The sequence below is a fragment of the Oncorhynchus gorbuscha genome, linkage group LG09 (assembly GCF_021184085.1).
Source record: "Oncorhynchus gorbuscha isolate QuinsamMale2020 ecotype Even-year linkage group LG09, OgorEven_v1.0, whole genome shotgun sequence".
NCBI lineage: Eukaryota > Metazoa > Chordata > Actinopteri > Salmoniformes > Salmonidae > Oncorhynchus > Oncorhynchus gorbuscha.
Genome location: NC_060181.1, coordinates 60,328,428 through 60,355,089, shown reverse-complemented (window position 1 = coordinate 60,355,089; position 26,662 = coordinate 60,328,428). Strand labels below are relative to the sequence as shown.

Genomic DNA, 26,662 nt, shown 5'->3' with positions numbered 1-26,662 from the left:
AGCAAAGTACAGAGCGATCCTTGATGAAAACCTGCTCGAGTGCTCAGGACCTCAGACTGGGGCGAAGGTTCACCTTCCAACAGGAAAACAACCCTAAGCACACAGCCAAGACAACACAGGAGTGGCTTCGGGACAAGTCTCTGAATGTCCTTGAGTGGTCCAGCCAGAGCCCGGACTTGAACCTGATCAAACATCTCTGGACAGACCTGAAAATAGCTGTGCAGCGACACTCCCCATCCAACCTGACAGAGCTCGAGAGGATCTGCAGAGAAGAATGGGAGAAACTCTCCAAATACAGGTGTGCCAAGGTTTTAGCATGATACCCAAGACTCGAGGCTGTAATTGCTGCCAAAGGTGCTTCAAAAAGAGTAAAGGGTCTGAATACTTACGTAGATATGATATTCCATCTATTTGTGTTTTTTATAAATGAGCAGAAATGTCTAAACCTGTTTTTGCTTTGTCATTACAGGGTATTGTAAGGCACGGTACATGGTCCTCAATGAGGAACTCCCAGCCCACCACTCTCTTCCCATCAGACAGCGCATGACATTTAGCTCATTACTTTCCCACCACTCTCTCAATGTGTTCTGCCCAGGTCAGCCTAGTGTTAAAGTACACCCCAAGAGTGACCTTCCTCTTTGGTTCAGGGTCCTTGACGTCACACATTGCCCTTTAGTAGACTCAGAAGTGCCTGTTTCCTTAGTCTATATACTTTTAAAGCATTTATTTAATCAAAACAAGCACATAAAGAGTGTTGGGCCAGTAGCCGAAATGTCGCTAGTTCGAATCCCAAGCCGACAAGCTAAAAAAAATCAGTCGACGTGCCGTTGAGCAAAAAGCAGTTAAACCTTATGCTCCAGGGTTGCTGTTGAAAATGGTAGACACTGGCTTTCACCCCATTCTGAGGTTGTCTCAGGGAGACTAAAGTATGCAAAAACACATTTCCCAAAAACAAAACAAAAACTTTGAGCCATTTATCTTTTTATTGCAATTTGTCACAAAACACAGTATTCAAAACATCTGACTAGAGGAATGAATGAAGAGCCAGTGATGAGACTTACATTATTATTTTTTTCAAAGCATGTTTTAGGTAGGTATAGTACTAAATAGGCCTTTTCACACTGCATTGTTCTTAGCCCCAGGCTAGACTGGCCCTGGGCGAGCTTAGTCAGTGTTCACATAAACATTTGTTAACCCTGAGCTAAGGTGCAGTGTGAAAGCACCTAATGCTTCTCATTGATCACTATTCCACAACAATTACCCTTTGAATAGCTTCCATATCAAATGATGTCTGTTAGGCCTACAGACAGCATTCATCAAGAAGATCACTTTCCGAAGTCGGCATTTTGGGGGTTTGTATTATGATTCTTATGTCAGGTGGCATCTCAACCTTCAAGACACACATAACAAATACCATTACTGAGTGCCTTCCTTCTTACTCAGGAATGCTCAAATAAAATTAGCGAAACAATAAACTGCATTTTACTGCTTCTTTCGAGCTCCAGTTGTCCCAGCTGCATTCTACTGAAGTATCACCCAGTACAGTATTTGCGTATATGAAATGGCTTTGACAGGGGGCACTGTATTGGATAAACAGAGGTTTGGTGGGAATCAGTTAAATATCTCAAATTCATAACTGACATAACTGTCTTAGAAATATTCATAAAGGTGCTATTCTTTTCTAATTCGGGAATTGAGAGGCATTGCATAAACTTTGTACCTGTTTGACTTGTGTAGAAATGACATACCTTTTTTTAATAATCAAGTGCAAAGAATGAGTCCCAATTACAATATTATTCACATAATACCTGTAGCTACGTTTAAGTCTGTGCAGCACTAGAAAATCAGCAGTACCATTTACCCTAACTTATTATACTGAAAAGTAACTTGGGAAAAAAAAATGTAAAAAGACTTTGGCCAATGCATCTGTTTTTTTTTATACAGATAATGACAAAAATAAATATACAGTGTGCTAAAGTATTTAAATATATACAAAACATACAGAATGTTCCATTCAATTCATTGAAGGGATTATACAATAAGGAGATTGGATAAAACTGACTGCAAAACAACACAGCAGAAAGATTATCTACAGCTAAACATTGGAGATTGAAAGTCAATTCATCAGGTCATTAAAAACTGTATCAGTGACAGATAATGGTTTTCAAAGTCCCAATTTCCTTTTTCTACCCAAATGTAAGACGCAATGCTTCTAATTTCCTCAGATGCGACACAGGATAGATTTTCATCTGAGAGTCCTTGGGGAGAATAGAAAACGTTTCTTTTGTGGTTTGCTTCCCAAATGCACCATTGGATGTTTAGAAAAATAGGAGATTATTGTATCTGACCGTATCCCAACAGTCAAGTGTCTCATGAGTAGCTCTCGTTCTCATTCCAGCTTGTCATCCACTGTTTTTTCTCAAAGGAATCCAGCTTGGCTTTTCCGTCTTTAAACTGACAAGCCTCCTTCTTGATCCGTACGGCATGGTATCTTGGAACGCTGTCATCATGTTTTGAGCGTTTGAAAAATCCACACTGGCAAGAGAAAATATACAGTGGGGCAAAAAAGTATTTAGTCAGCCACCAATTGTGCAAGTTCTCCCACTTAAAAATATGAGAGAGGCCTGTAATTTTCATCATAGGTACACTTCAACTATGACAGACAAAATTATATATTTTTTCTCCAAACAATAACATTGTAGGATTTTTTATGAATTTATTTGAAAATTATGGTGGAAAATAAATATTTGGTCAATAACAAAAGTTTATCTCAATACTTTGTTATATACAAACTTCAGACGGGCCTGAACATGTACTGGCTTAAGCAGAATTTGAGTCCCTGGCAGCGTAGTGTGTTACTGATGGTAGGCTTTGTTACTTTGGTCCCAGCTCTCTGCAGGTCATTCACTAGGTCCCCACCGTGTGGTTCTGGGATTTTTGCTCACCGTTCTTGTGATCATTTTGACCCCACGGGGTGAGATCTTGCGTGGAGCCCCAGATCGAGGGAGATTATCAGTGGTCTTGTAATGTCTTCCATTTCCTAATAATTGCTCCCACAGTTGATTTTTTCAAACCAAGCTGCGTACCTATTGCAGATTCAGTCTTCCCAGCCTGGTGCAGGTCTACAATTTTGTTTCTGGTGTCCTTCGACAGCTCTTTGGTCTTGGCCATAGTGGAGTTTAGAGTGTGACTGTTTGAGGTTGTGGACAGGTTTCTTTTATACTGATAACCAGTTCAAACAGGTGCCATTAATACAGGTAACGAGTGGAGGACAGTGGAGCCTCTTAAAGAAGAAGTTACAGGTCTGTGAGAGCCAGAAATATTGTTTGTTTGTAGGTGACCAAATACTTATTTTCCACCATAATTTGCAAATTCATTCATTAAAAATCCTACAATGTGATTTTCTGGATTTATTTTCTCATTTTGTCTGTCACAATTGAAGTGTACCTATGATGAAAATTACAGGCCTCTCTCATCTTTTTAAGTGGGAGAACTTGCACAATTGGTGGCTGACTAAATAGTTTTTTTGCCCCACTGTACATTATTATAAATGAGACTTGTATCAACCTGCACATATAAATACAACACTTAGAAAATATAATGCTCAAGCAAATCAGAGGCAATGCAAAGAGAGTGTTTTGTGAGAGAGCATGCTTCCCTTGGAAAGAGTAATATTCAAAATAGCATTTCCAAACAGCCAGGCGGCAAAGCAGAAACCTAGAAAAAGAAAGAAGCTGGGATAAAAAGTTTAATAGGTTTGAAAATTAAGGGAAATCGAATATCTGCTCATTCGGGGGAAAAAACTTTAAATGCTGACCAAATTCAAACACACAGATACTGTATCTGAATAGTGCATACTCTTTGCACATATTCAAATTAGATTGATTCCAATGACCAGATATAGTATACTCCCATACGTATTTATTTGGACAGTGAAGCTAAAACTTTTAATTTGGTGTCACACTCCATCATTATGGTTTTGAGATCAAATGTTTTATATGAGGTGACAGTACAGATTTTCCCCTTTTTTTAGGGTGTTTTCATTCATATCTGTTTTACAGTTTAGAAATAAAATCCCTTCATGTATCTAGTCCCCCCATTTGAAGGTTTCATAAGTATTTTGACAAATTCACTTATCATGTATTCAATTTAGTCAAAAGTTTTAGTGAGAAAGTTACAGAGGCATAAATATCTTGCATTTTTTTTTTGGGGGGGGGGGGTATGATATTTATGCCTCTGTAACTTTCTCACCAAATTGTTTTGGGGGCATGATCTTAGTGCATCTGTAACTTTCTCACTCATCATTATTCACGATTCATTCATGATTATCCGTAATCATGGTGGCGTTCAAATTATTGTAGTAGTGTTCAGAAACATCTTCTAATCTTATTGACAATAAATGTGACTCCAAAATTATATAATGCATTATTTACCATTTGTTTCTATTGGGCACAACATAATCCGAAACACCACCAAAACAAACTGCAAATGCATCTAACAAGTTTGTAGAGTCACAAGCTTGATGTAGTCATTGCGTGCTAGGAATATGGGACCAAATACTAAACTTTTGACTACTTAAAATATAATAAGCGAATTTGTCCAATACTTATGACACCTTCAAATGGGGAGGACTAGATACATAAAGTGCATTCACTTAGGGAGTATGGGAATGTGTCCATTCAAATATTTTCACACAAGACGTTCGGAAGTAGCTTCGGAAGTAAGTAAGTTCCTTTAAAGCCAAAGTGAGTTAGTCTTTGTTAAGCCCACACTCCATGCTGACTGCAATGTCCATTTTACCCCAGGTCTGAGTGCAGAGATCAGGCACTATGCCTCAGTAGTGAGTTCCTCTTTGTCAGAGGGCTGAACATGGATCTGTGCCTTGTGATACGCTGCATCATACTGTGGGGCTCTCTTGAAGAAACCACACTTAAGGAGAGCAAGGGTGATGAGAATCAATATGAGAATGGAAATATACTGTAACACCGCAAGTGTGAATAAAATCAATTTTATCAGAAAGATACGTTCTAATCACTGTATGTTATGATTACCACCTGAATTAATAATGATTCACTGTTACATGCGTCTACTAATAGCAGAGTACAACACAGTGAATATATTAGTAAATGTGTTGCAGCTAGACTGTCCTTACCTTCCAGAGTAGAAACACTAGCAACGCCAACATCAGAATACCAGCCAGGACAGCCACGAGGATGATCCACCATGGGACTCCACCAAACTGGGCTACTGCCTTCTCCGGAAACACTGTGACTCTCACCTGCATGGGCACAAGAAGAAACTGCATGTTTATTTTGATTTGTTACATAGAAACTCTTAGTTGTATTGATCAGTGAAGGAGTCATTGTGTGAGTGGACTGTGCAACTCACCTGAGTCTCAGCATTCCTGAGAACCATATTCTTTGCAGGAGCATCAAGGCTGATGGAAGCTTTCACAATTATGTCAAGATAGTTCAAAGATGCGTAATTCTGTTTCAAAATAAAGGTTTTCAATGTTAGAGAATGTCCGAATCAATCGTATCGGCTATTTAGGACTATTTTGAAAAGCAAATAGCAACAGACATGTTGTTTCTCACCTCAAGGAAGGTAGCATTCCACAGACGGGACCTTAGAGAAATCACTGCACTACTGTCCAAGCCCAGTAGAGGGCACTTGATCACCACACATCTAGAGTCATAGCCATTGCCACACATCTGAGAGGAAAATATTTTTTTGTCAGACAACCTAGCTGTAATTATTGATCAAATATATATTTTTAAATGCAAATGAAAGTGTGTTTACCAAAATCTTGTGCTTTCTTTGGTCTGATACCAAAGAGATTTTGCCTCCAGATGTTTTGCCTCCAGCTTCACGCTTTTTCCTAGATGTGCTAGACTCCTAAAAAAACATCACAAGTTAGTATTTCAAACTAGAATTTCATTAAGTGTTTTAAAACCTCATCTCTGGACATTTTTTGCTTCTACAAAAATGCATAGAGTACAGTGAAACTGCATTAGGAAAGTATTACCTGAATGTGTTTGAGAGAGTTGATCTCAGTTTCTGGGGAGCAGGGGATCTCTTCCAGGCCAGTGGTGCTGATCTTAACCAGATATAACAGCCACTTCCCATCCACATTCTCTTTGGGCCACTGAATGTTCAACGAGGCTGTGCCAAAGGACTTCAACGGCTTACCCAAATTGATTATCTGGAGGTATTAACATTTTCAACATCACAGTCCTCAGATCAGTCCTCATCACCGTCCTCTGACCTCAGATCAAGATATATTGAGAAACTCAGTGAGATAAGCAGATAACGATAATTACCCTAAATTCATAATCAATCAAACTGCCGATCTCCTCTTCTGTCTTGATGGCGCTCTCTCCTTGCACATCGCCCCCAAAATACACCTGGGAAGGTCTCGCAACTCTGTTGATAAACAAACCACATGTTAGAGGACCACATTGCTCACAATAGCTTTCAAAACTAATTGATGCAGTAGTCAAAAAGTGTCAATGTTTGAATACTTACCCTGCAACAGAAAGTAACATCTCAATCACTACTTTTGCCCTTGCTTTCAGACTGCCTGTTCTTTCCTGTGTACTGGTCCTGAAAGAAGAGAAATGACACAAAAAAAGTGTTTTACAAGGCCACCAAGTCAGTCATCAGTCACGTTTGTGCGAAAACTATAGTGCTACTTACGTTTGAAGCTCAAGGTCAATGTCGATTTCTGTGGTATTGAGAGAGATACCAGCAGTGCTCAAGATTATGTAGAAAGTAACCTGGAAACACGTTTCATCCAAATATTAAATAACCTTCACCATGAGTGAGCCACACAATGACAGAATAAAACAAATACTGTAAAGAAAACTACTTCATAGCCTACCTCTGAATCTCTTTTGAATGGATTCCCCAGTTCACACTCTGTCTGGGAGCCATTCTGATTGGCTAAACAAAGCACCGGTTTATCCCTCTGGAGAACAAGAGCCCATTACAATGTTGTCACTTGACTGATAGCAAATCTATGCTGAAATAATCCAGTGTCCCTCCACTTACCGTAGTTTTCTGAGAGCGAAAGCCGGAGAATGAGAGAGCATTAGGGAACATCCCCACCAGCTTAGCCTCATGGGCATCATCCCCATTTCTGTTCTTCACTGTCACCTCCAGAGCTATGTCCTTCTGATCACTGAGGGAGATCACTGGTAGCCCATTCTGCCTGGATAAAAACAAAAACAAAACATTGCCTTATACCTCTTCCTCAGATTCATGGTTTTCTTTTTCCAAATCCTAGCATGAACATCCCAGAATGTATATGCACTAAGAATGTTTGTTCATACTCACATCTGTAATGGAGGGAATACCTCTTGGTTGGGCTCTTTGGAGCAGAATCTATACTCCAGTTGTAAATTACTCTGGCAAATATTATCATCTCCACATCCTTCCTTTAAGAAGTTAACCTGTAGTGAAGCACAATACATAAAAAGCGTATTTTTTATGCATCTGACAGTAAGTCCATTCTAAACTTTACTGAATTCCATTCGCCCTGAGACATTCAATGGCATCGGGAAGTATATGCAACAATGGGGACATGGAGATCCTCTCTCAGCTCTGACGCAGTATGATTACCTCAGTAACGACCTTGCTTGGCTGGGAGTTGTCAAGAATAGGCACAAGCTGGGGGAGAGCGTTCTGCCTCTTCTGACGCTTGGTACCCTGGATTCCCACTGACACCTCAATGGGAATACCACGCAGCTTGTCCCTAATGTTATCCTACAGACAGAGAACACAACCATGATGAGTACACAGTCTCCCTCGCCACATTCCTAGGTGTTATTCTAAAATCTCAAGAGGGTTAGACAAAGACCAAATACTGTACCTGCAGTCTGATTTTTGTCTTGGTACACGCTCTTTTGTTTTGTCCCCGGAGGTCCAGAAATCCGGTGGACTGGAAGTCCTGGTCGGTGCGAGACTTGTTCAGAAACAGGACCCTAGAGATCAGCCCTTGCTTCCTGCGATCTGCTTCAGCCTCAAATGCATAGCGGATAGCTGTAAGGAAACATTCCAGAACAACATAAGGAAGTGGATGGCTGCAAACTTTCTACTTTTAAACTCGGACAAAGCAGAGATGCTTGTTCTAGGTCCCAAGAAACAAAGAGATCTTCTGTTGAATCTGACAATTAATCTTAATGGTTGTACAGTCGTCTCAAATAAAACTGTGAAGGACCTTGGCGTTACTCTGGACCCTGATCTCTCTTTTGAAGAACATATCGAGACCATTTCAAGGACAGCTTTTTTCCATCTAAGTAACATTGCAAAAATCAGAAACTTTCTGTCCAAAAATTATGCAGAAAAATTAATCCATGCTTTGGTCACTTCTAGGTTAGACTACTGCAATGCTCTACTTTCCGTCTACCCGGATAAAGCACTAAATAAACTTCAGTTAGTGCTAAATACGGCTGCTAGAATCCTGACTAGAAACGAAAAAATGTGATCATATTACTCCAGTGCTAGCCTCTCTACACTGGCTTCCTGTCAAAGCAAGGGCTGATTTCAAGGTTTTACTGCTAACCTACAAAGCATTACATGGGCTTGCTCCTACCTATCTCTCTGATTTGGTGCTGCCGTACATACCTACACGTACGCTACAGTCACAAGACGCAGGCCTCCTAATTGTCCCTAGAATTTCTAAGCAAACAGCTGGAGGCAGGGCTTTCTCCATTAGAGCTCAATTTTTATGGAACGGTCTGCCTACCCATGTCAGAGACGCAAACTCGGTCTCAACCTTTAAGTCTTTACTGAAGACTCATCTCTTCAGTGGGTCATATGATTGAGTGTAGTCTGGCCCAGGAGTGGGAAGGTGAACGGAAAGATTCTGGAGCAACGAACCGCCCTTGCTGTCTCTGTCTGGCCGGTTCCCCTCTTTCCACTGGGATTCTCTGCCTCTAACCCTATTACAGGGGCTGAGTCACTGGCTTACTGGAGCTCTCTCATGCCATCCCTGGAAGGGGTTCATCACCTGAGTGGGTTGATTCACTGATGTGGTCATCCTGTCTGGGTTGGCGCCCCCCTTGGGTTGTGCCATGGCGGAGATCTTTGTGGGCTATACTCAGCCTTGTCTCAGGATGGTAAGTTGGTGGCTGAAGATATCCCTCTAGTAGTGTGGGGGCTGTGCTTTGGCAAAGTGGGTGGGGTTATATCCTTCCTGTCTGGCCCTGTCCGGGGGTGTCCTCGGATGGGGCCACAGTGTTTCCTGACCCCTCCTGTCTCAGCCTCCAGTATTTATGCTGCAGTAGTTTATGTGTCAGGGGGCTATTCGGTGTCCTGTGTGAATCTAAGTGTGCGTTCTCTAATTCTCTCTTTCTTTCTTTCTCTCTCTCGGAGGACCTGAGCCCTAGGATCATGCCCCAGGACTACCTGACATGATGACTCCTTGCTGTCCCCAGTCCACCTGGCCGTGCTGCTGCTCCAGTTTCAACTGGTCTGCCTTATTATTATTCGACCATGCTGGTCATTTATGAACATTTGAACATCTTGGCCATGTTCTGTTATAATCTCTACCCGACACAGCCAGAAGAGGACTGGCCACCCCACATAGCCTGGTTCCTCTCTAGGTTTCTTCCTAGGTTTTGGCCTTTCTAGAGAGTTTTTCCTAGCCTCCGTGCTTCTACACCTGCATTGCTTGCTTTTGGGGTTTTAGGCTAGGTTTCTGTACAGCACTTTGAGATATCAGCTGATGTACGAAGGGCTATATAAATACATTTGATTTGATTTGAACAGTATGTGTTATGTAAGGACAAATGGATTCAGTAATTTTGGGACTACAACAAATGATCCCAATTGGGGTGGGGTTACTGGAGAGAGAGAAGCTTTGCTTACTTAGTTTTGGGCTGTAGGATGCAGGGTTTGCTTTATAGGTGAAGCATGCTTCCACGGTCAAACTATAGACAACAAATGGATGTCATTCAATTAAATTAGCAAACAAATGTACAGAAGTATAAAGATGTCAGACATATTTTCAAACATGAGTAGTCATCAAATCCCATCAACACCTTACCAGATACTGTTGCCACAGGTTTTCTTTGTGAAGTCAATTTCCTTCGGAGTAATTTTGACATCCTTCTTGATACTAATAATTGGCCTTGCCCTAAAAAAAAATGTTATGTGTTATCTTGAAATTAATTTGTGAGGTCGAAACTAGACTGCTATATAGATAGCCTAACAAGATCATCACCTGTAAACGAGTACGGTATCTGAGAGTGACCCAATGGCTATATCAGGATAGGAATTCTTATCTAAATCCATGTTCCCAGCCAGAGAATATCCAAATAATCTGATGTTGTTGGGCTTTCCCTCAAGGATCTGAAATGACAAATGAAAATAGGATGCAGCAGAGATGTCATTTCACTATGTCAACAAGGACATTCACAACCAATAAAACACTGCAAAACCAACCTGTGCAGGCATGGTGTTGATTCCATTAGCAGAACCATGGTAAATGTACACTTTTCCTGCACCAGCGTCAGCGTAGGGCGCTCCAACAGCAATGTCTGTTAAAGAGAAGCCATTTAGCTATGTGATTTGGTGGAAAAAGCACAGAAAATGCCAGAAACAAGAACAGATACCAGGTTCCCACCTTGATAGGAGTCCTGATTGATGTCACCGATGTTCTCCACTGCCAGCCCAAACATTGAGTCTTTGGTTCCATTGAGGCGGATTGGGGTGATCTTGGCCCACTTTCCTGCCTGGTTGATGTAGACATAAACAGCTCCTCCAATGTCTCCCTCTTTCATGAAGAACTGAGGGGCTCCCACAACAATATCCTGCCACCTGGGATGCAAAAAGAAACACAAAAAAATGGAATCATAACTTACAATATCCATGTAGGTTTGATTACATAATGTATGGATAAGCCACAACTGGAAAAGTAGAAGTGAACTTGTGTGACATACCCATCTCCATTCAGGTCGACCACAGCTACATCATATCCAAAAGACGATGCCAGTCCAGGCCCTTCGAGAATGTACTCTGGGGAGAGTCTTGCTGACGCTTCATTCTCTTTTCGCAACAGGACCACAGCCCCACAGTGATTGGCTCGTGGTGCTCCAGACACAATAGTTAGGCCATGCCCCTTGGTGATGCTAAAGCCAGAATCAAGGGAAAATCCTGCAACATAAAATAACAGGAATCAAGGTATATCTCTTACACGGCCTATAATACAGATCATGCATATTTCATGGATAAATGAGTGAATTTGGGATGTAAAGAAAAACACAACTAAATATACTAGTCATGTTATCTTGACGCAACCTAGAAAACATATGTTGATGCACACATAATTATACCAGTAATAATAACTGCAGTGCATTCAAGCATTATGTTCAAATAATGACATGCTAAATATTCACACTATAAACCATTTACTAGTTAGCCATCATGGAGATGGAATGGTTCATGTTTTAGGCACCTCGAAGGTCACAAACCTAAGTAAGTATTGGTCATCACATCTAGAGTTCTCTCAAAGCTGACCTGCAGAGAAGGCGACTTCTACACAAACTGATCAGGGTTGGCAGCAGACAAACTGGTCATGAACAGGATACCTAAGCACACAAAACACATGATTCCCACAATCAAGGTTCAGACCTACTGTACCCACCTAGGTAGCTGTTAGCAGGCACAGGCACCAGGTCAGGATCCAAGCGGTTCTCATCTCCAACTTCATAAGGTCCGTCATCATAAAATCCCTTTTCCAACAAAGTGTTGTTCTTTTGCTCTACACGTACAATGCCTAGAGTGGTTGAGAGTGAGGGGTGAAGATGTCAATGGAATGCTGCTGGCTTAAATATGACCCTCAACAAAACAATAATGACACAAGCTAAATGTAACTGGGTGAATTTATTCTACAAGTGAAATAAAAATTCAATTAAAGCACAGTATGGAAATGTCAAATGAAGAATGTTGCAATGCCTTTCTTTACCTCTAGAGGGCAGTGTAAGTCACAATTACTACATGGTTCATTCAGCTGACATTCAAATCAAAACATTGAACACCCATTTTCAAAGTAAATAGGTTTGGCAACTACAACTTAAGTTCTTGCCTTATGAACAGACTCCTACCTTTCCAGTTGTAGGCGCCAGGCGCTCCAAACACCACGTAATGGTAGTCCTTGGTGAACGTGGCAGCCAGACCCTGCTGGCATGAGCCAAACCTCTCATGGCCTCTGGCACGTCCCTCACAGAACTTCCAGTTCCCTCCGTCTTCATCAGAGGACGTATCAATAGTGAGGTCCTGACTCAGGACGTAGCAGCGGCCTGTGATGTCACGGGACTCCTGAGCAGTGTCCACAAACAGACGTCTCTGGTAGCGATGAGCACAGGTCTGCAATGACAAGACAGTGGAATCAGGTTCATCTGGAGGCGAGAGAAACGCACACCTGTTTAGGTGAGATGCTGGCTAGCGGAGTAGAACACCTGTTTAGGCGAGATGCTGGCTAGCGGAGTAGAACACCTGTTTAGGCGAGATGCTGGCTAGCGGAGTAGAACACCTGTTTAGGAGAGATGCTGGCTAGCGGAGTAGAACACCTGTTTAGGCGAGATGCTGGCTAGCGGAGTAGAACACCTGTTTAGGCGAGATGCTGGCTAGCGGAGTAGAACACCTGTTTAGGTGAGATGCTGGCTAGCGGAGTAGAACACCTGTTTAGGCGAGATGCTGGCTAGCGGAGTAGAACACCTGTTTAGGTGAGATGCTGGCTAGCGGAGTATAACACCTGTTTAGGCGAGATGCTGGCTAGCGGAGTAGAACACTTGAAAAATAAAAAGAGAGCCGCACACTCTAGGAGCTCCGATGCAATAATTGAACAACCTAAATAATCAACGTTTTGGCAGACAAGCTGTCTTCATCAGGGTGTAATGAAATCAGGTTAACATCCACCAAGTAAGACAGATCCTTAGCTAATGACTACTGCAGATCTCATGTGAAGTTCCACATGTGAGATATACAAAGCAAAATGAACCTGGTCAGGAAACCAACCAGTATAACCTCGGACACTGACTTACCACAATCTTCCCTCCGGGGCCCTGGCTGTTAACTGTCACCCCCATCCACTGGTTCTCCTTGTTCTCAACTCTCACATCCTCTGTGGAAATTCATCAGAAGGAATCAGGATGTTATTTTTTATTCTTGCTTTAGAATCATTTATTACAATTACGGTATATTGTGAATAATAAAGCATCGTGTTAATTCATATGTTGCGTAGGAGAGAGAAACGGATATGAGTAACACCTCACCTTCATTGTCAAAATCGATGCGATCACAGTCATTGGATTCTGTGGTGATGTCACAACTGTACAGGCCTCCGGTTATGTTGGCTCTCTGGTTGGCCAGAGCTTTGGCTCTTGGTGCTCCAATCAACAGTCTGTAAGAAAAATCCAATGACTGTATCTTTAAGATATGTATGGTCTGTAGATTAATGTACTGTGACAATAGCAGATGTCAGAGATGTTTGGTAATCCTATACTGCAGCTGTTCTATTCAATAATTCACACTGACCATTTTTAGACATGGGATTAGATGCAGTCAATTTAGTACCCAGGACTGCACTGAATAACAGAAACCATGTCAAACTGGCAAACACATGTCCATTACTGTGTGCCTATACAAATTGCCAGACAAACGTCCAGCATTCATAATCCTGTCTCAAGCGTTTTAAAATAATTGGGAATATGCCCTTTGAGACACAAATACAAACAATTTGTATATCAACTGGCTGTCAGTTCTCAAAATTATTATTTTGGTGGCTAGGGACAAAAAAAAGAGATTCTCATGATCTATTTAGTCTGAAGTTTACATACACCTTAGCCAAATACATTTAAAGTCAGTTTTTCACAATTCCTGACATTTAATCATTGTAAAATATTCCCTGTCTTATGTCAGTTAAGATCACCACTTTATTTTAAGGATGTGAAATGTCAGAATAATAGCAGAGAGAATGATTCATTTCAGCTTGTATTTCTTTCATCATATTCCCAGTGTGTCAGAAGTTTACATACACTCAATTAGTATTTGGTAGCAGTGCCTTAAAATTGTTTAACTTGGGTCAAACGTTGCGGGTAGCCTTCCACAAGTGTCCCACAATAAGTTTGGTGAATTGTGGCCCATTCCTCCTGACAGAGCTGGTGTAATTGAGTCAGGTTTGTAGGCATCCTTGCTTGTACATGCTTTTTCAGTTCTGCCCACAAATTTTCTATAGGATTGAGGTCAGGGCTTTGTGATGGCAACTCAAATACCTTGACTGTAGTCCTTAAGCCATTTTGACACAACTTTGGAAGTATGCTTGGGGTCATTGTCCATTTGAAAGTCCCATTTGCGACCAAGCTTTAACTTCCTGTTCCTGACTGATGTCTTGACATGTTGCCTCAATACATCCACATAATTTCCCTGCCTCGTGATGCCATCTATTTTGTGAAGTGCACTAGTCCCTCCTGCAGCAAAGCACCCCCACAACATGATGCTGCCACCCCTGTGCTACACGGTTGGGATGGTGTTCTTCGGCTTGAAAGCATCCCCCTTTTTCCTCCAAACATAACGATGGTCATTATGGCCAAACAGTTCTATTTTTGTTTCATCAGACCAGAAGACATTTCTCAAAAAAGTACGATATTTGTCCCCATATGCAGTTGCAAACCGTTGTCTGGCTTTTTTATGGCGGTTTTGGAGCAGTGGCTTCTTCCTTGCTGAGTGGCCTTTCAGGTTGTCGATATAGGACTCGTTTCACTGTGGATTTAGATGCTTTTGTACCTGTTTCCACCAGTATCTTCACAAGGTCCTTTGCTGTTGTTCTGGGATTGATTTGCACTTTTTGCACCAAAGTACGTTCCTCTCTAGGAAACAGAACGCATCTCCTTCCTGAGCGGTATGACAGCTGTGTGGTCCCATGGTATTTATACTTAGGTAATATTGTTTGTACAGATGAACGTCGTACCTTCAGTCATTTGGAAATTGCTCCCAAGGATGAACCAGACTTGTGGAGGTCTACAATTTTTTTTATGAGGACTTGACTGATTTCTTTTGATTTCTCCACAATGTCAAGCAAAGAGGCACTGAGTTTGAAGGTATGCCTTGAAATTCATCCACAGGTACACATCTCCAATTGACTCAAACTATGTCAATTAGCCTATCAGAAGCTTCTAAAGCCCTGACATCATTTTTTGGCATTTTCCAAGCTGTTTAAAGGCACAACTTAGTGCCTTTAAACTTAGTGTATGTAAACTTCTGACCCACTGGAATTGTGATACAGTGAATTATAAGTGAAATAATCTGTCTGTAAACAATTGTTGGTCAAATTACTTGTTTTCATGCACAAAGTAGACGTCCTAACCGACTTGCCAAAACTATGGTTTGTTAACAAGAAATTTGTGGAGTGGTTGAAAAACAAGTTTCAATGACTCCAACCTAAGTGTATGTAAACTTCCGACTTCAACTGTATGTAGTAGAGTAGACTATTGTGCAATACAATGAGCAATAGGCAGAGCAACAGTAGAGCCGACAATCTAATTTGCAACATATTCAATAATGTGATTGTCCTGTACAACATTAGCTCACTGACAACAACTTATCCAAATCATCCCCCAGTCCCTCAGAGAATCCTAACAACCGCCGGGGGACAATAGGCCTGTGTGAATACGTTAAAGGCTTGAATAATTTGTAGAGCCATTTACATTTGTATTTACTTATTTAACTGGGCAAGTCAGTTAAAAACAAATTCGGCCTACACCGGCCAAACCCTAACCACGCTGGGCCAATTGTGCGCCGCCCTGTGGGCCTCCCAATCACGGCCGGTTGTGATACAGCCTGGAATCAAACCAGGGTGTGTGTAGTTATGAGATTCAGTGCCTTAGACTGCTGCCCACTCAGGAGCCCATATATTTATGCACAATGCTTTATAAGACCTGTGACTGAATGAGATATTGGAATGAAACATTTCAAGTAATATCTTAGCAGGGCTTTTAGGAATTGGCTGTACTTGCACTTCACTAAATGAAAAAAAGTGTTCCTGTTAGACTAACACTATAGCGGGAAACACACAGGCAGCTTGCGCATTGTTGAACAACCACAGTGAGAGAAACACCTCAGCAGGACCACTCTGGGTCACATTTCCAGCCTGGACAGTGAGTGAGAGACACAGCCCATACCGGGGAGCACTGAGAAAAACATGAGCAGAAGCATCAATATGAGAATGGCACACTCTGGGTGAAAATATTGCATAGGCCAATTGCATATTACCTAGAGGAAGTCGTTTTGTACTGCAATTAGGGAAATTTATTACAGTCCATACAGTACAAGTCCTCTGTTCAACTGCTTAGGGATCGATCTAGTGGAGAACACATTTGGGTGATCGTGGACCACAGTGTGAATCCAATGGAAACATTGTAAGAATTTCCTCAAAGGGGGTCAGGGAATCCTCTTCACCCTCTTCCTCCACTCTGCATGATTCCACAGGCTCTTCCGTAAACCCCCTATTGATTCATTGGATAGTGTCATAGACCTCCAATTAACAAACAAGAACTCCCAAGAGGAAGCCTGTTGGGAAAGAGGAAGATAGAAGCCCAAATTCTGTCCCCTCCCTTCTATCAACAGCCAGTGAAATGCAAATAAGAGCTTAGTTAATACAGAGATCGTAACTACAATTTCACAGTGCAGCTGAGCTTCAGTGTTATAGGCACAGTTAGAATGTATATAGTTGAGGGCTTTCAGAATCACAATTTATTTATTGTAATGTTACTCTTGCACATCACACTTTCACTTAACCCTGGAGAAAACAACCCCATACACATGGAGAAAACAACCCCATACACCTGGAGAAAACAACCCCATACACCTGGAGAAAACAACCCCATACACCTGGAGAAAACAACCCCATACACCTGGAGAAAACAACCCCATACACCTGGAGAAAAAAAGGTTCCAAAAGGTTTCTGCGGCTATCCACATAGGATAAGTCTTTTTGGTTCCGGGTAGAACCAAAAAGGGTTCTTTCGAAGGGTTCTCCTATGGGGACAAGCGAAGAACCATTTTTGGTTCTAGATATAACCTTTTTTTCCCTAGAGTGTAGAGCTATATTAGGTGGGAAACAACACATCAATGCAGAGATAGTAACACAGAGATAGTAACACAGAGATAGGGATTTGTATCTGAAAGAAAAGGTTTTCAGCATGGCTCCTCAGTGATAGTTGTAGAATTCGGCACATCACTGAAGAGTAATATTGACATTAACATGCAACACTTCAGCCTTTGCATCCAAAGTCTGGTGCACACATGTAAACAAGCTGCTAATTTCTGATGACTTATGGACAAGCACCTTATCCACCCTGTCATATTGACTACTAAACAGCTTCTGATGTAGATAAACTCATTCGGAATGACTAAGCAATTTGAACCAAAAAAGTCAAACCAAAGTCAAAACTACTACTTGGAGCTTCTGAAACTTTCTTCCCTCTGGTCTTCATAGATCTGAATGCCCTAGAGAAGTAATGGGAACACTGTGATGTGATATAAGCTACCGCTAAGCTACCTTCTTCGTAGCGAACTGCCAACAAGTTACATTTGCGGGAAATGATAAATTTTCGGACACATAAAAAAAAAACATTACAAATCTACTGCCCCTGTTTCCCTAAAACAGAAAACATCCAGGTTATAGTATCAAGTCAGCATAACTACCACAGGTAAATAAAAGCATACATGGGAAGCCATATCCCTATCCCCGTCAAGAAGTCTAAAAGACAATAAGGAAGAGCAAAGAAAGCCAAAACAGAGACCATGTCAAAGCATGGGAGATCAACCATCAGAATGGTTGGTTACAGACTAACAGGAAATGAATAGTGGTGACCAAATTATGGGTGCATCCTTTGTTCACATGTGTGACGCTGCCCCCACCACCACGCACTCACAGTGCCCAGGACCCCTGCAGCTGTTCTAACTGTGTCCGTTTACCCACACCAACACTTGGCACTGGCCTGGAGTTGGCTTGTTACATCAGCCAGGCCATTACAAGAATTAGGCGTGCTGGATTTAAGCAGAGATCCTGCTCAGTGAAAGCTCAGATAGGAACAAAACCCCTGTTAGATGTGGTGCAAAGAGTTCATATACATACTACTGTACAGAGTGATCCAAGAAAAGCCACAATTTCTAGTTGGTTTTGAGTGTCTTGTCTGAGAGAAAACTGCTGCAAGCGGTCTATTGGGTTACATGTGCACAGATGGCCTGGCATGTACAATTCAATGGCCTTTTCTCTGGTTTCACTGTGGAGATATCCTAACCAAATCATCGACCTACATAGCTATTCACAGAGGTATCCAATTCATTGTTTTGAAAAGGATGCATTAACATGTTCAATATATACACTACCTTTCAAAAGTTTGGGGTCACTTATAAATGTCCTTGTTTTTTAAAGAAAAGCACCTTTATTGTCCATTAAAATAACATCAAATCGATCAGAAATACAGTGTAGACATTGTTAATGTTGTAAATGACTATTGTAGCTGTAAAACGGCAGATTTGTTATGGAATATCTACACAAGCGTACAGAGGCCCATTATCAGCAACCATCACTCCTGTGTTCCAATGGCACGTTGTGTTAGCTAATCTAAGTTTATCATTTTAAAAGGCTAATTGATCACTAGAAAACCATTTTAGAATTATGTTAGCACAGCTGAAAATTGTTCTGCTGATTAAAGAAGCAATACAACTGGCCTTCTTTAGACTAGTTGAGTATCTGGAGCATCAGCATTTGTGGGTTCGATTACAGGCTCAAAATGTCTATAAACAAAGCACTTTCTTCTGAAACTCGTCAGTCTATTCTTGTTTGGAGAAATGAAGGCTATTCCATGCGAGGAATTGCCAAGAAACTGAAGATCTCGTACAACGCTGTGTACTACTCCCTTCACAGATCAGCGCAAACTCGCTCTAACCAGAATAGAAAGAGGAGTGGGAGGCCCCGGTGCACAACTGAGAAAGAGGACAAGTACATTAGAGTGTCTAGTTTGAGAAACAGATGCCTCTCAAGTCCTCAATTGGCACCTTCATTAAATAGTACCCGCAAAACACCAGTCTCAACTAGAAGTTGACCGATTAATTGGCATTGGCCGATTTATTAGGGCCGATTTCAAGTTTTCATAACAATCTGTAAATCGACCTTTCTGGACGCCGATTATGGCCGATAACATTGCAATCCACGAGGAAACTGCGTAGCAGGCTGACCACCTGTTGCACGAGTGCAACGTCAAAAGGACCTTGTGGCTGCAAGGAGCCACGGTAAGTTGCTAGCTAGCATTAAACTTATCTTGTAAAAAAACATCAATCTTCACATAATCACTAGTTAACTACACATTGTTGATGATATTACTAGGTTAACTAGCTTGTCCTGAGTTGCATATAATCAATGTGGTGCCTGTTAATTTGTCATCGAATCACAGCCTACTTCAACTTCACCAAATGGGTGATGATTTAACAAAAGCGTATTCCCGAAAAAAGCACAATCTTTGCACAAATGTACCTAACCATAAACACCAATGCCTTTCTTAAAATCAATAAACAGAAGTATATATTTTTGACCCTGCATATTTAGTTAAAATAAATTCATGTTAGCAGGCATTCTTAACTAGGGAAATTGCGTCACTTCTCTTGCTTTCACTGCAACATTTTGGGCCGCCTGGCTCGTTTCAAAATAATTTGCCAGAAGTTTACATAATTATAACATGACATTGAAGCTTGTGCAATGTAACAGCAATATTTAGACTTAGGGTTGCCACCCGTTAGATAAAATATGGAACGGTTCCGTATTTCACTGAAAGAATAAACGTTTTGTTTTAGAAATTATAGTTTCCGGATTTGACCATATTAATGACCTAAGGCTCGCATTTCTGTGTTTATTATATTATAATTAAGTCTATGATTTGATATTTGATAAAGCAGTCTGACTGAGAAGCGGTAGGTAGCAGCAGGCTCGTAGGCATTCATTCAAACAGCAATTTACTGTGTATGCAAGCAGCTCTTAGCAATGCTTTATGCACAGCGCTCTTCATGCCAATCAACTCCCGAGATTAGGCTGGCAATACTAAAGTGCCTATAAGAAATCCAATAGTCAAAGATATATGAAATACGGGCCTCCCGGGTGGCGCAGTGGTCTATGGCACTGCATCGCAGCGCTAGCTGTGCTACCAGAGACTCTGGTTTCGCGCCCAGGCTCTGTCGCAGCCGGCCGTGACCGGGAGGTACGTGAGACGACACACAATTGGCCTAGGGAGGATTTGGCCAGTATGGATATCCTTGTCTCATCGCGCACCAGCGACTCCTGTGGCGGGCCGGGCGCAGTGCGTGCTAACCAAGGTCGCCAGGTGCACGGTGTTTCCTCCGACACATGCACGCTTTCTTAAGAAACAATGCGGCTTGGTTGGGTTGCGTTTCGGAGGACGTATGGCTTTCGACCTTCGTCTCTCCTGAGCCCGTACGGGAGTCGTAGCGATGAGACAAGATAGTAACCACTAAAGAATTGGATACCACGAAAAAGGGGGCAAAAATTCAACAACAACAAAAAAAGATATATGAAATACAAATGTTATAGAGAAATAGTCGACTCGTCAAAATTCCTATAATAACTTCAACCTAAAACTTCTTAACTGGGAATATTGAACCACCAGCATTCATATGTTCTCATGTTCTGAGCATGGAGCTTAAACGTTAGCTTTTTTACATGGCACATATTGCACGTTAACTTTCTTCTCCAACACTGTTTTTGCATTATTTAAACTAAATTGAACATGTTTCATTATTTATTTGAGACTAAATAGATTTTATTTATGTATTATATTAAGTTAAAATAAAAGTGTTCATTGTTCATTCATTATTGTTGTAATTGTCATTATTACAAATATATATATAAAAATCGTCCGATTTATCGGTATCGGCGTTTTTTTGTGTGTCCTCCAATAATCGGTATTGGCGTTGAAAAATCATCGGTATTGTTATTGGCATTGAAAAATCATAATCGTTCGACCTCTATTCTCAACATCAACAGTGAAGACGTGACTCCGGGATGCTGGCCTTCTAGGCAGAGTTGCAAAGAAAAAGCCATATCTCAGACTGGCCAATAAAAATAAAATATTAAGATGGGCAAAAGAGCACAGACACTGGACAGAGGAACTCTGCCTAGAAGGCCAGCATCCAGTTGCTTCTTCACTGTTGACGTTAAGACTATTGTTTTGCGGGGACTATTTAATGAAGTTGCCAGTTGAGGACTGGACAGTTAAAGAGATCTTCAGTTTCTTGGCAATTTCTCGCATGGAATAGCATTCATTTCTCAGAACAAGAATAGACTGACGAGTTTCAGAAGAAAGTTATTTGTTTCTGGTCATTTTGAGTCTGTAATCGAACACACAAATGTTGATTGTCACGTGTGCTCCCTCTCCGACCTCTAGGTCACCAGGCTGCTCATTATGGCGCACACCTGTCACCATCATTACGCACACCTGCGTGTCATCAGACTCACCTGGACTCCATCACTTCCCTGATTCTTTCCCTATACATGTCACTCCCTTTCCTTCTGACCGTAGTTCCTTTTTAGTTTTTAGTTTTTCTATGATTTTCTATTTCTGTGTTTGGCCTGATATGGTTCTCAATCAGAGGCAGCTGTCAATCGTTGTCCCTGATTGAGCACCATATTTAGGTAGCCTGTTTTCCTTTGTGTTTTGTGGGTGGTTATTTTCAGTCGTTGTGTGTCTGCACCAGATAGAACTGTTTCGGTTTTCACTTTGTTGTTATCTATTTTTGAAGTGTTCAGTTTCTTATTACAAAGATGAACACTAACCACGCTGCGCTTTGGTCCTCTCCTTCTTCCACCTCTGAATGCCGTTACACATCACATCATCACAACAGTTTTCAGCTGTGCTAACATAATTGCAAAAGGGTTTTCTAATGATCAATTAGCCTTTAAAATTATAAACTTGGATTACCTAACACAATGTGCCATTGGAACACAGAAGTGATGGTTGCTGATAATGGGCCCCTGTACGCCTATGTAGATATTCCATTAAAAAACAGCCGGTTCCAGCTACAATAGTCATTTACAACATTAACAATGTCTACACTGTATTTCTGATCAATTTGATGTTATTGTAATGGACAACAAACATGTTTTTTGTTCAAAAACAAGGACATTTCTAAGTGACCCCCAAAATTTCAAAGGTAGTGTATATTATTATTTTACTAGGCAAGTCAATTAAGAACAAATCCTTATTTACAATGGCAGCCTACACCAGCCAAACACAGACCACGCTGGGCCAATTGTGAGCCACCCTATAGGACTCCCAATCATGGCTGGTTGTAATAAAGCCTGGATTTGAACCAGGGTGTCTGTAGTGATGCCCTTTGCACTGAAATGCAGTGCCTTAGACCACTGTGCCACTTGGGAGCCCTAACATACAGTGTCAAATGGAAAAGGGTAGATCTCTACTTATCACTTCCACTCCACAGGAAACTACATAATTAGAAGGAAGGAAAATACTTTAGTGTATCACACTTAAAACAAGGTTGTGCTTTCAATGCAACCATTGGGGAGTTGCAGTGCACAGAGACATTGGCAATAAGACCCTGAAGGGCTTGAGGTTGTTTTGAGTTCAAATCAGTTTAACACAATCGGTGCTAGACACCGAAGGTTATCTAACTAGAGAGGAAGGGTAAGTGAGTTAATCACTTTGGTTGAGTTGAGTTCAGACAGTGAGGATATTAGTCTGTTATATAGACACACTCGCTGCTCCAATAAGTATGGCCAGCTCATCATAATAGACTATATGCTCCTTTTAAAAAATTGTTCCAAGCCCCAATGTACTAAAAAGGAAGTGGTCACTCAGTACAAGCAATAGCCAATAAATGAGTTGCAAACATTATTAATTAATTCATGTTCCCAAATAAATGTTGCTGATAATTTGGCCAGATTTGCATTTCCATTAACGCGACTGACTGAATATCAGATGTTCTAGGTGGGGTAAAATATAAATAGAGTCAATTGTCGATTGGTTTCACAAATATTTGCGTTGACATTTGGTTTTCTGTGCTGTGTAAAGACATAGCGGGTTAATGAGCATCACAGCTGTTAGCCAGGGCTACACATTAACTATATTTGTGATCAACTCTGCTTTCACTTGGTTTGTTCATTATCTCAGGTCACATGAGGATTTAAATTTGAGATCACAGCCAGTTCTTGACTTGGGCAGGAGCTCACCAGAGCTGAGTACCGGAATCTCAAATGTTCTACTGCTTGAGCTCCTGTTCCTAGAATATTACATCAAAAGTATTGTGGAGCTCCTGTACCTAAAGATAACTGTACCGGCACGCAAAATGAGTACCGGCACCTATTTCAGTTCAAGTAAAGCACCGATTACAGACTAAATGTTTACAAGACACTGTGTTTCCCTTCTGGTCTCAATGACCTAAAACGGATAGGCCTACACATGTTTTTAATGATACTATCTTCTTTGTAACAACCAACCAAGGACAAGAACCGAACAGGGAGGGGAAACTGTCATAAAGGCAAATGGTTCATTTTCCACACGTCTTCTTAGCCTTCATTGGAGTTCTGTAGAAGACAGGGACAGATTTACTAGAATGTTTGTCATTCTCCTAACATTGACTTGACTTCTTGTTTGAATTGTTATTCTTCCGAAATGACATTGCTTCGTAAATCTGATCCCAATGTGTGTGGCTTTTCAAAACACCAAGACTTGAGCTCTTCTATCGTTGTTAATAAATCAGTGGCTCTCTCTCTACCCAACCAAGGAACTCTAGCTTCCCTTTGAAATTGACTGGGACACAGCCAACTGCCAGGCTCCTGAGAAATACCAAAGCCTCTGTTTGTCCAACAAATACCATGAAATTCACTATATATTTTAGAGACTGCTGCTTTGGGCCATCAGCAGGCTTCTCTTGAACTTATTTCTTGGACAAGCAGAGAGATACACACACTTGTAAAACATTAACATACAAGTAGGACATTCAACTTTTTTTAACTAGTCATTTACAGCAGCCATTACGGTGAAAATGTGCTTTGAAAATAGCATTAAAAAAACATTTTAAAAGTTGTGTTGTTCATCTGTTTCCACTCCCTATCCATTTATGGGCACAAAGGCATGATTTTGTCTAAGATGAGCATTTTAACTGTCTTATTCTAACCTTTATTCAAAGCACTTAACCTCACGCGTGTTCCCTTTCAAATGACACTGTGGTTATGCTTAACTGCATCCTCCTACTGTATATGCTAATTATAATCATTTAACTGTGGGTCCATATTGCTTAACCTAAAAATCTCTGGTGTTGTAGGCGATAAACATGTAGTAAATGTGTTAATAGTGATACCAAGAACTGCCGTACCTGAAGAGGTTCACATTGCATTCCTCAAAGCAGAATCTAAGTGAGGATCTAAGCAAAAGAAGGGCAATCTGAGTGATCTAAGGAATCCTGGCCAAAATGTTGTTATCAGTGCATTGCAGACTGGGCCTTTGCATCTCTAATGTACTGCAGCAAGTGCCCTCTGGCTGCCACCAAATGTGTGCTTGCTTGTTGGAGCTCAGCTAAGCTCACCCTGGCTACAGTATGTGTGTGGATATGACATGCAGCAGAGCCCACCCCCCTGCTCTGTTCTTCTGGTGGGTAGCTGGAACACACACCTGTGAGGCATGGTTTTGTCCCGCACTGGATCATTGCACTCACCCCTAACTTTCCTGGCACCTCAGGGTTTGCTAAATGAAATGAATCACAGGCTACAGACGGATGGTGCCCATCCTATCTATCATTACCATTACTAATCATCATTGAATGTCAGGTATGTCAAAATAGTTTTGCTCTTTCGGTAATAAAGCAATGCTGACCATAGTTAAAATACATCTTTATTTGATAAAGTTAGACTTCACGGATTGTTCTTTATCTAAATATATTCAATGTTCATGGCTGCAATGTTTTTAAATGGTGCACAGTGCACTGCACACACACAGTGTGTTCTGTCTGGGCCACTGCCCTTAGCACCCTGTTCTAAACCAATAGTTCACCCCGACTCATGCCACACTCATCCACTCTCCGTTGGGACAATTACATCAGGTCACCAATCATTCCTCTTTTCAGAGGAATTAATCTAAACTATCAGAGAATGGATTACAGGTGAATAGATAAAACCATGGTTGCACCACTGCAGATGCCTGAGTTGCTATTTAGTAGAATGACAACCATTTGTTATAAACTCGGGTTTATATATAATATAAAGGTAAAATAAATAACCATGTTATGAACTCATTAAATAAGTGCACAAGAATGGAGTTGCTGGCAGATCTATTTGTAAGAATTAAAAACAGCAGAAGTAATGCTGTTGGTTACTTGACACCAAAATTCTTCTGAAATGATAACAATGCTAATATACTTTTCAATAAACATATGGGCGTGCAATACAGTGTCCCATACTATGAAAAAAAACGTATGATATCCCGTATGTATTCACTTTTTGATGTCCTTACATATTTCCTATTCATAATCAGAGGTCCCCATCTCAACCTCTCATTTGGGGGATAGAGTCACTTTCTTTTGAACAAATGTCATTAACATGCATGATTTCTCCAGTGACAAAGCTCGTTACCTCTGGTTTTCCATTGTTAATTTGTAGCAAGGACCCTGTCAAAGGGCATTCTGAAACACACAATGACTGGACCCACGCACTACTGAATATAAATACTCATTGTGCTTCTAGCCTATTAACACGCATTCAACACGTTGGTCTCCAAAACATCGAGTAAAATGTTTAAATGTTGAACTTTAAAATATTTAAAAACCATGTACGAATAGAAATAGTTAATTTCTCTCCATAACGAAACAATTGTGGAACGTTGCGTTAATAGGAAATCGTTTTAAATGCACAATATTCTCCTCCCTTGACAAGAAAACGGTCCAACCGGAATTTGGTCAATGGACCTGCTACCATACGTCAAGTGATGAACGCTCCAACTAACGTTACTGTAAAATGGAGACCGGAGACGCACAATAATTAGCCTAACCTACCCACACGAAGTGTATGCCTAATAAATGTTACATAACTAATTCAACAACAACAAAAAACTAAACTTACATTCTCTTATCTGAAGGAATAAGTTGCCGGTGCATGGCTAGAGAGAATCCAAATAAACTGCCCGGTTCCCCGTCTTTCCTCAGGACATTCAAGGTATCCAGGTTGAAGGCTGATATGGGAGTCCATTCTAGCAAACAAAAAAGTGCCACATGAATTGGAAAATATCTTATTGGGAGAACCATTGCGCTAGGAGCAAATGGTACCACTATAGTCCAATGTTGTGCCTCTGTCTCCACGTTCCACTACACCTCGCTCAGGATTCTCTGCTGAATGGTTCTGTTGTTTTCCCGGGGTTATGGATAAAGTTCGCGTGGTACAGCGCCCCTCCCTCCTCTGCTTGGTTGTCACTAGTTAACACATCGACAAAGTCTAAATTGGCTATGGTAATCATTCTTGAAAAGAAACAAAAAACAGTTTTTTGCTTTTAATTTAAGGTCAGAGTTAGGTTTAGAATTAGCAGTGTGGTTACGATTAAAAGTTAAGGTTAAGGTTATGTTTAAATCACATTTTAAGAAG

General features: G+C 41.0%; 1 protein-coding gene across 2 annotated transcripts; it reads right to left on the bottom strand.

The window, feature by feature from the left end:
- Window positions 1–969: 969 nt before the first annotated feature.
- Window positions 970–26,425, bottom strand: itga6a (integrin, alpha 6a). 2 transcript variants are annotated; one of them, XM_046362938.1, is made up of 26 exons: window positions 26,147–26,425; window positions 13,278–13,405; window positions 13,047–13,126; window positions 12,108–12,369; window positions 11,648–11,779; window positions 10,944–11,157; window positions 10,628–10,821; window positions 10,447–10,541; window positions 10,226–10,353; window positions 10,049–10,138; window positions 9,871–9,932; window positions 7,871–8,040; window positions 7,621–7,764; window positions 7,336–7,451; window positions 7,051–7,210; window positions 6,881–6,967; window positions 6,697–6,776; window positions 6,526–6,603; window positions 6,321–6,423; window positions 6,026–6,202; window positions 5,800–5,895; window positions 5,595–5,711; window positions 5,389–5,487; window positions 5,153–5,278; window positions 4,801–4,929; window positions 2,397–2,535 (listed from the first exon to the last, which is right to left on the bottom strand). In XM_046362938.1, the coding sequence occupies exons 1-25, from the start codon at window positions 26,326–26,328 to the stop codon at window positions 4,828–4,830; spliced, it is 3,222 nt and encodes a 1,073-aa protein (XP_046218894.1). In that variant the 5' UTR covers window positions 26,329–26,425; the 3' UTR covers window positions 2,397–2,535; window positions 4,801–4,827. The 2 variants fall into 2 exon arrangements, with proteins under 2 accessions (XP_046218893.1, XP_046218894.1); XM_046362937.1 differs by lacking the exon at window positions 4,801–4,929 and having other exon boundaries at window positions 970–2,535.
- Window positions 26,426–26,662: the final 237 nt, after the last annotated feature.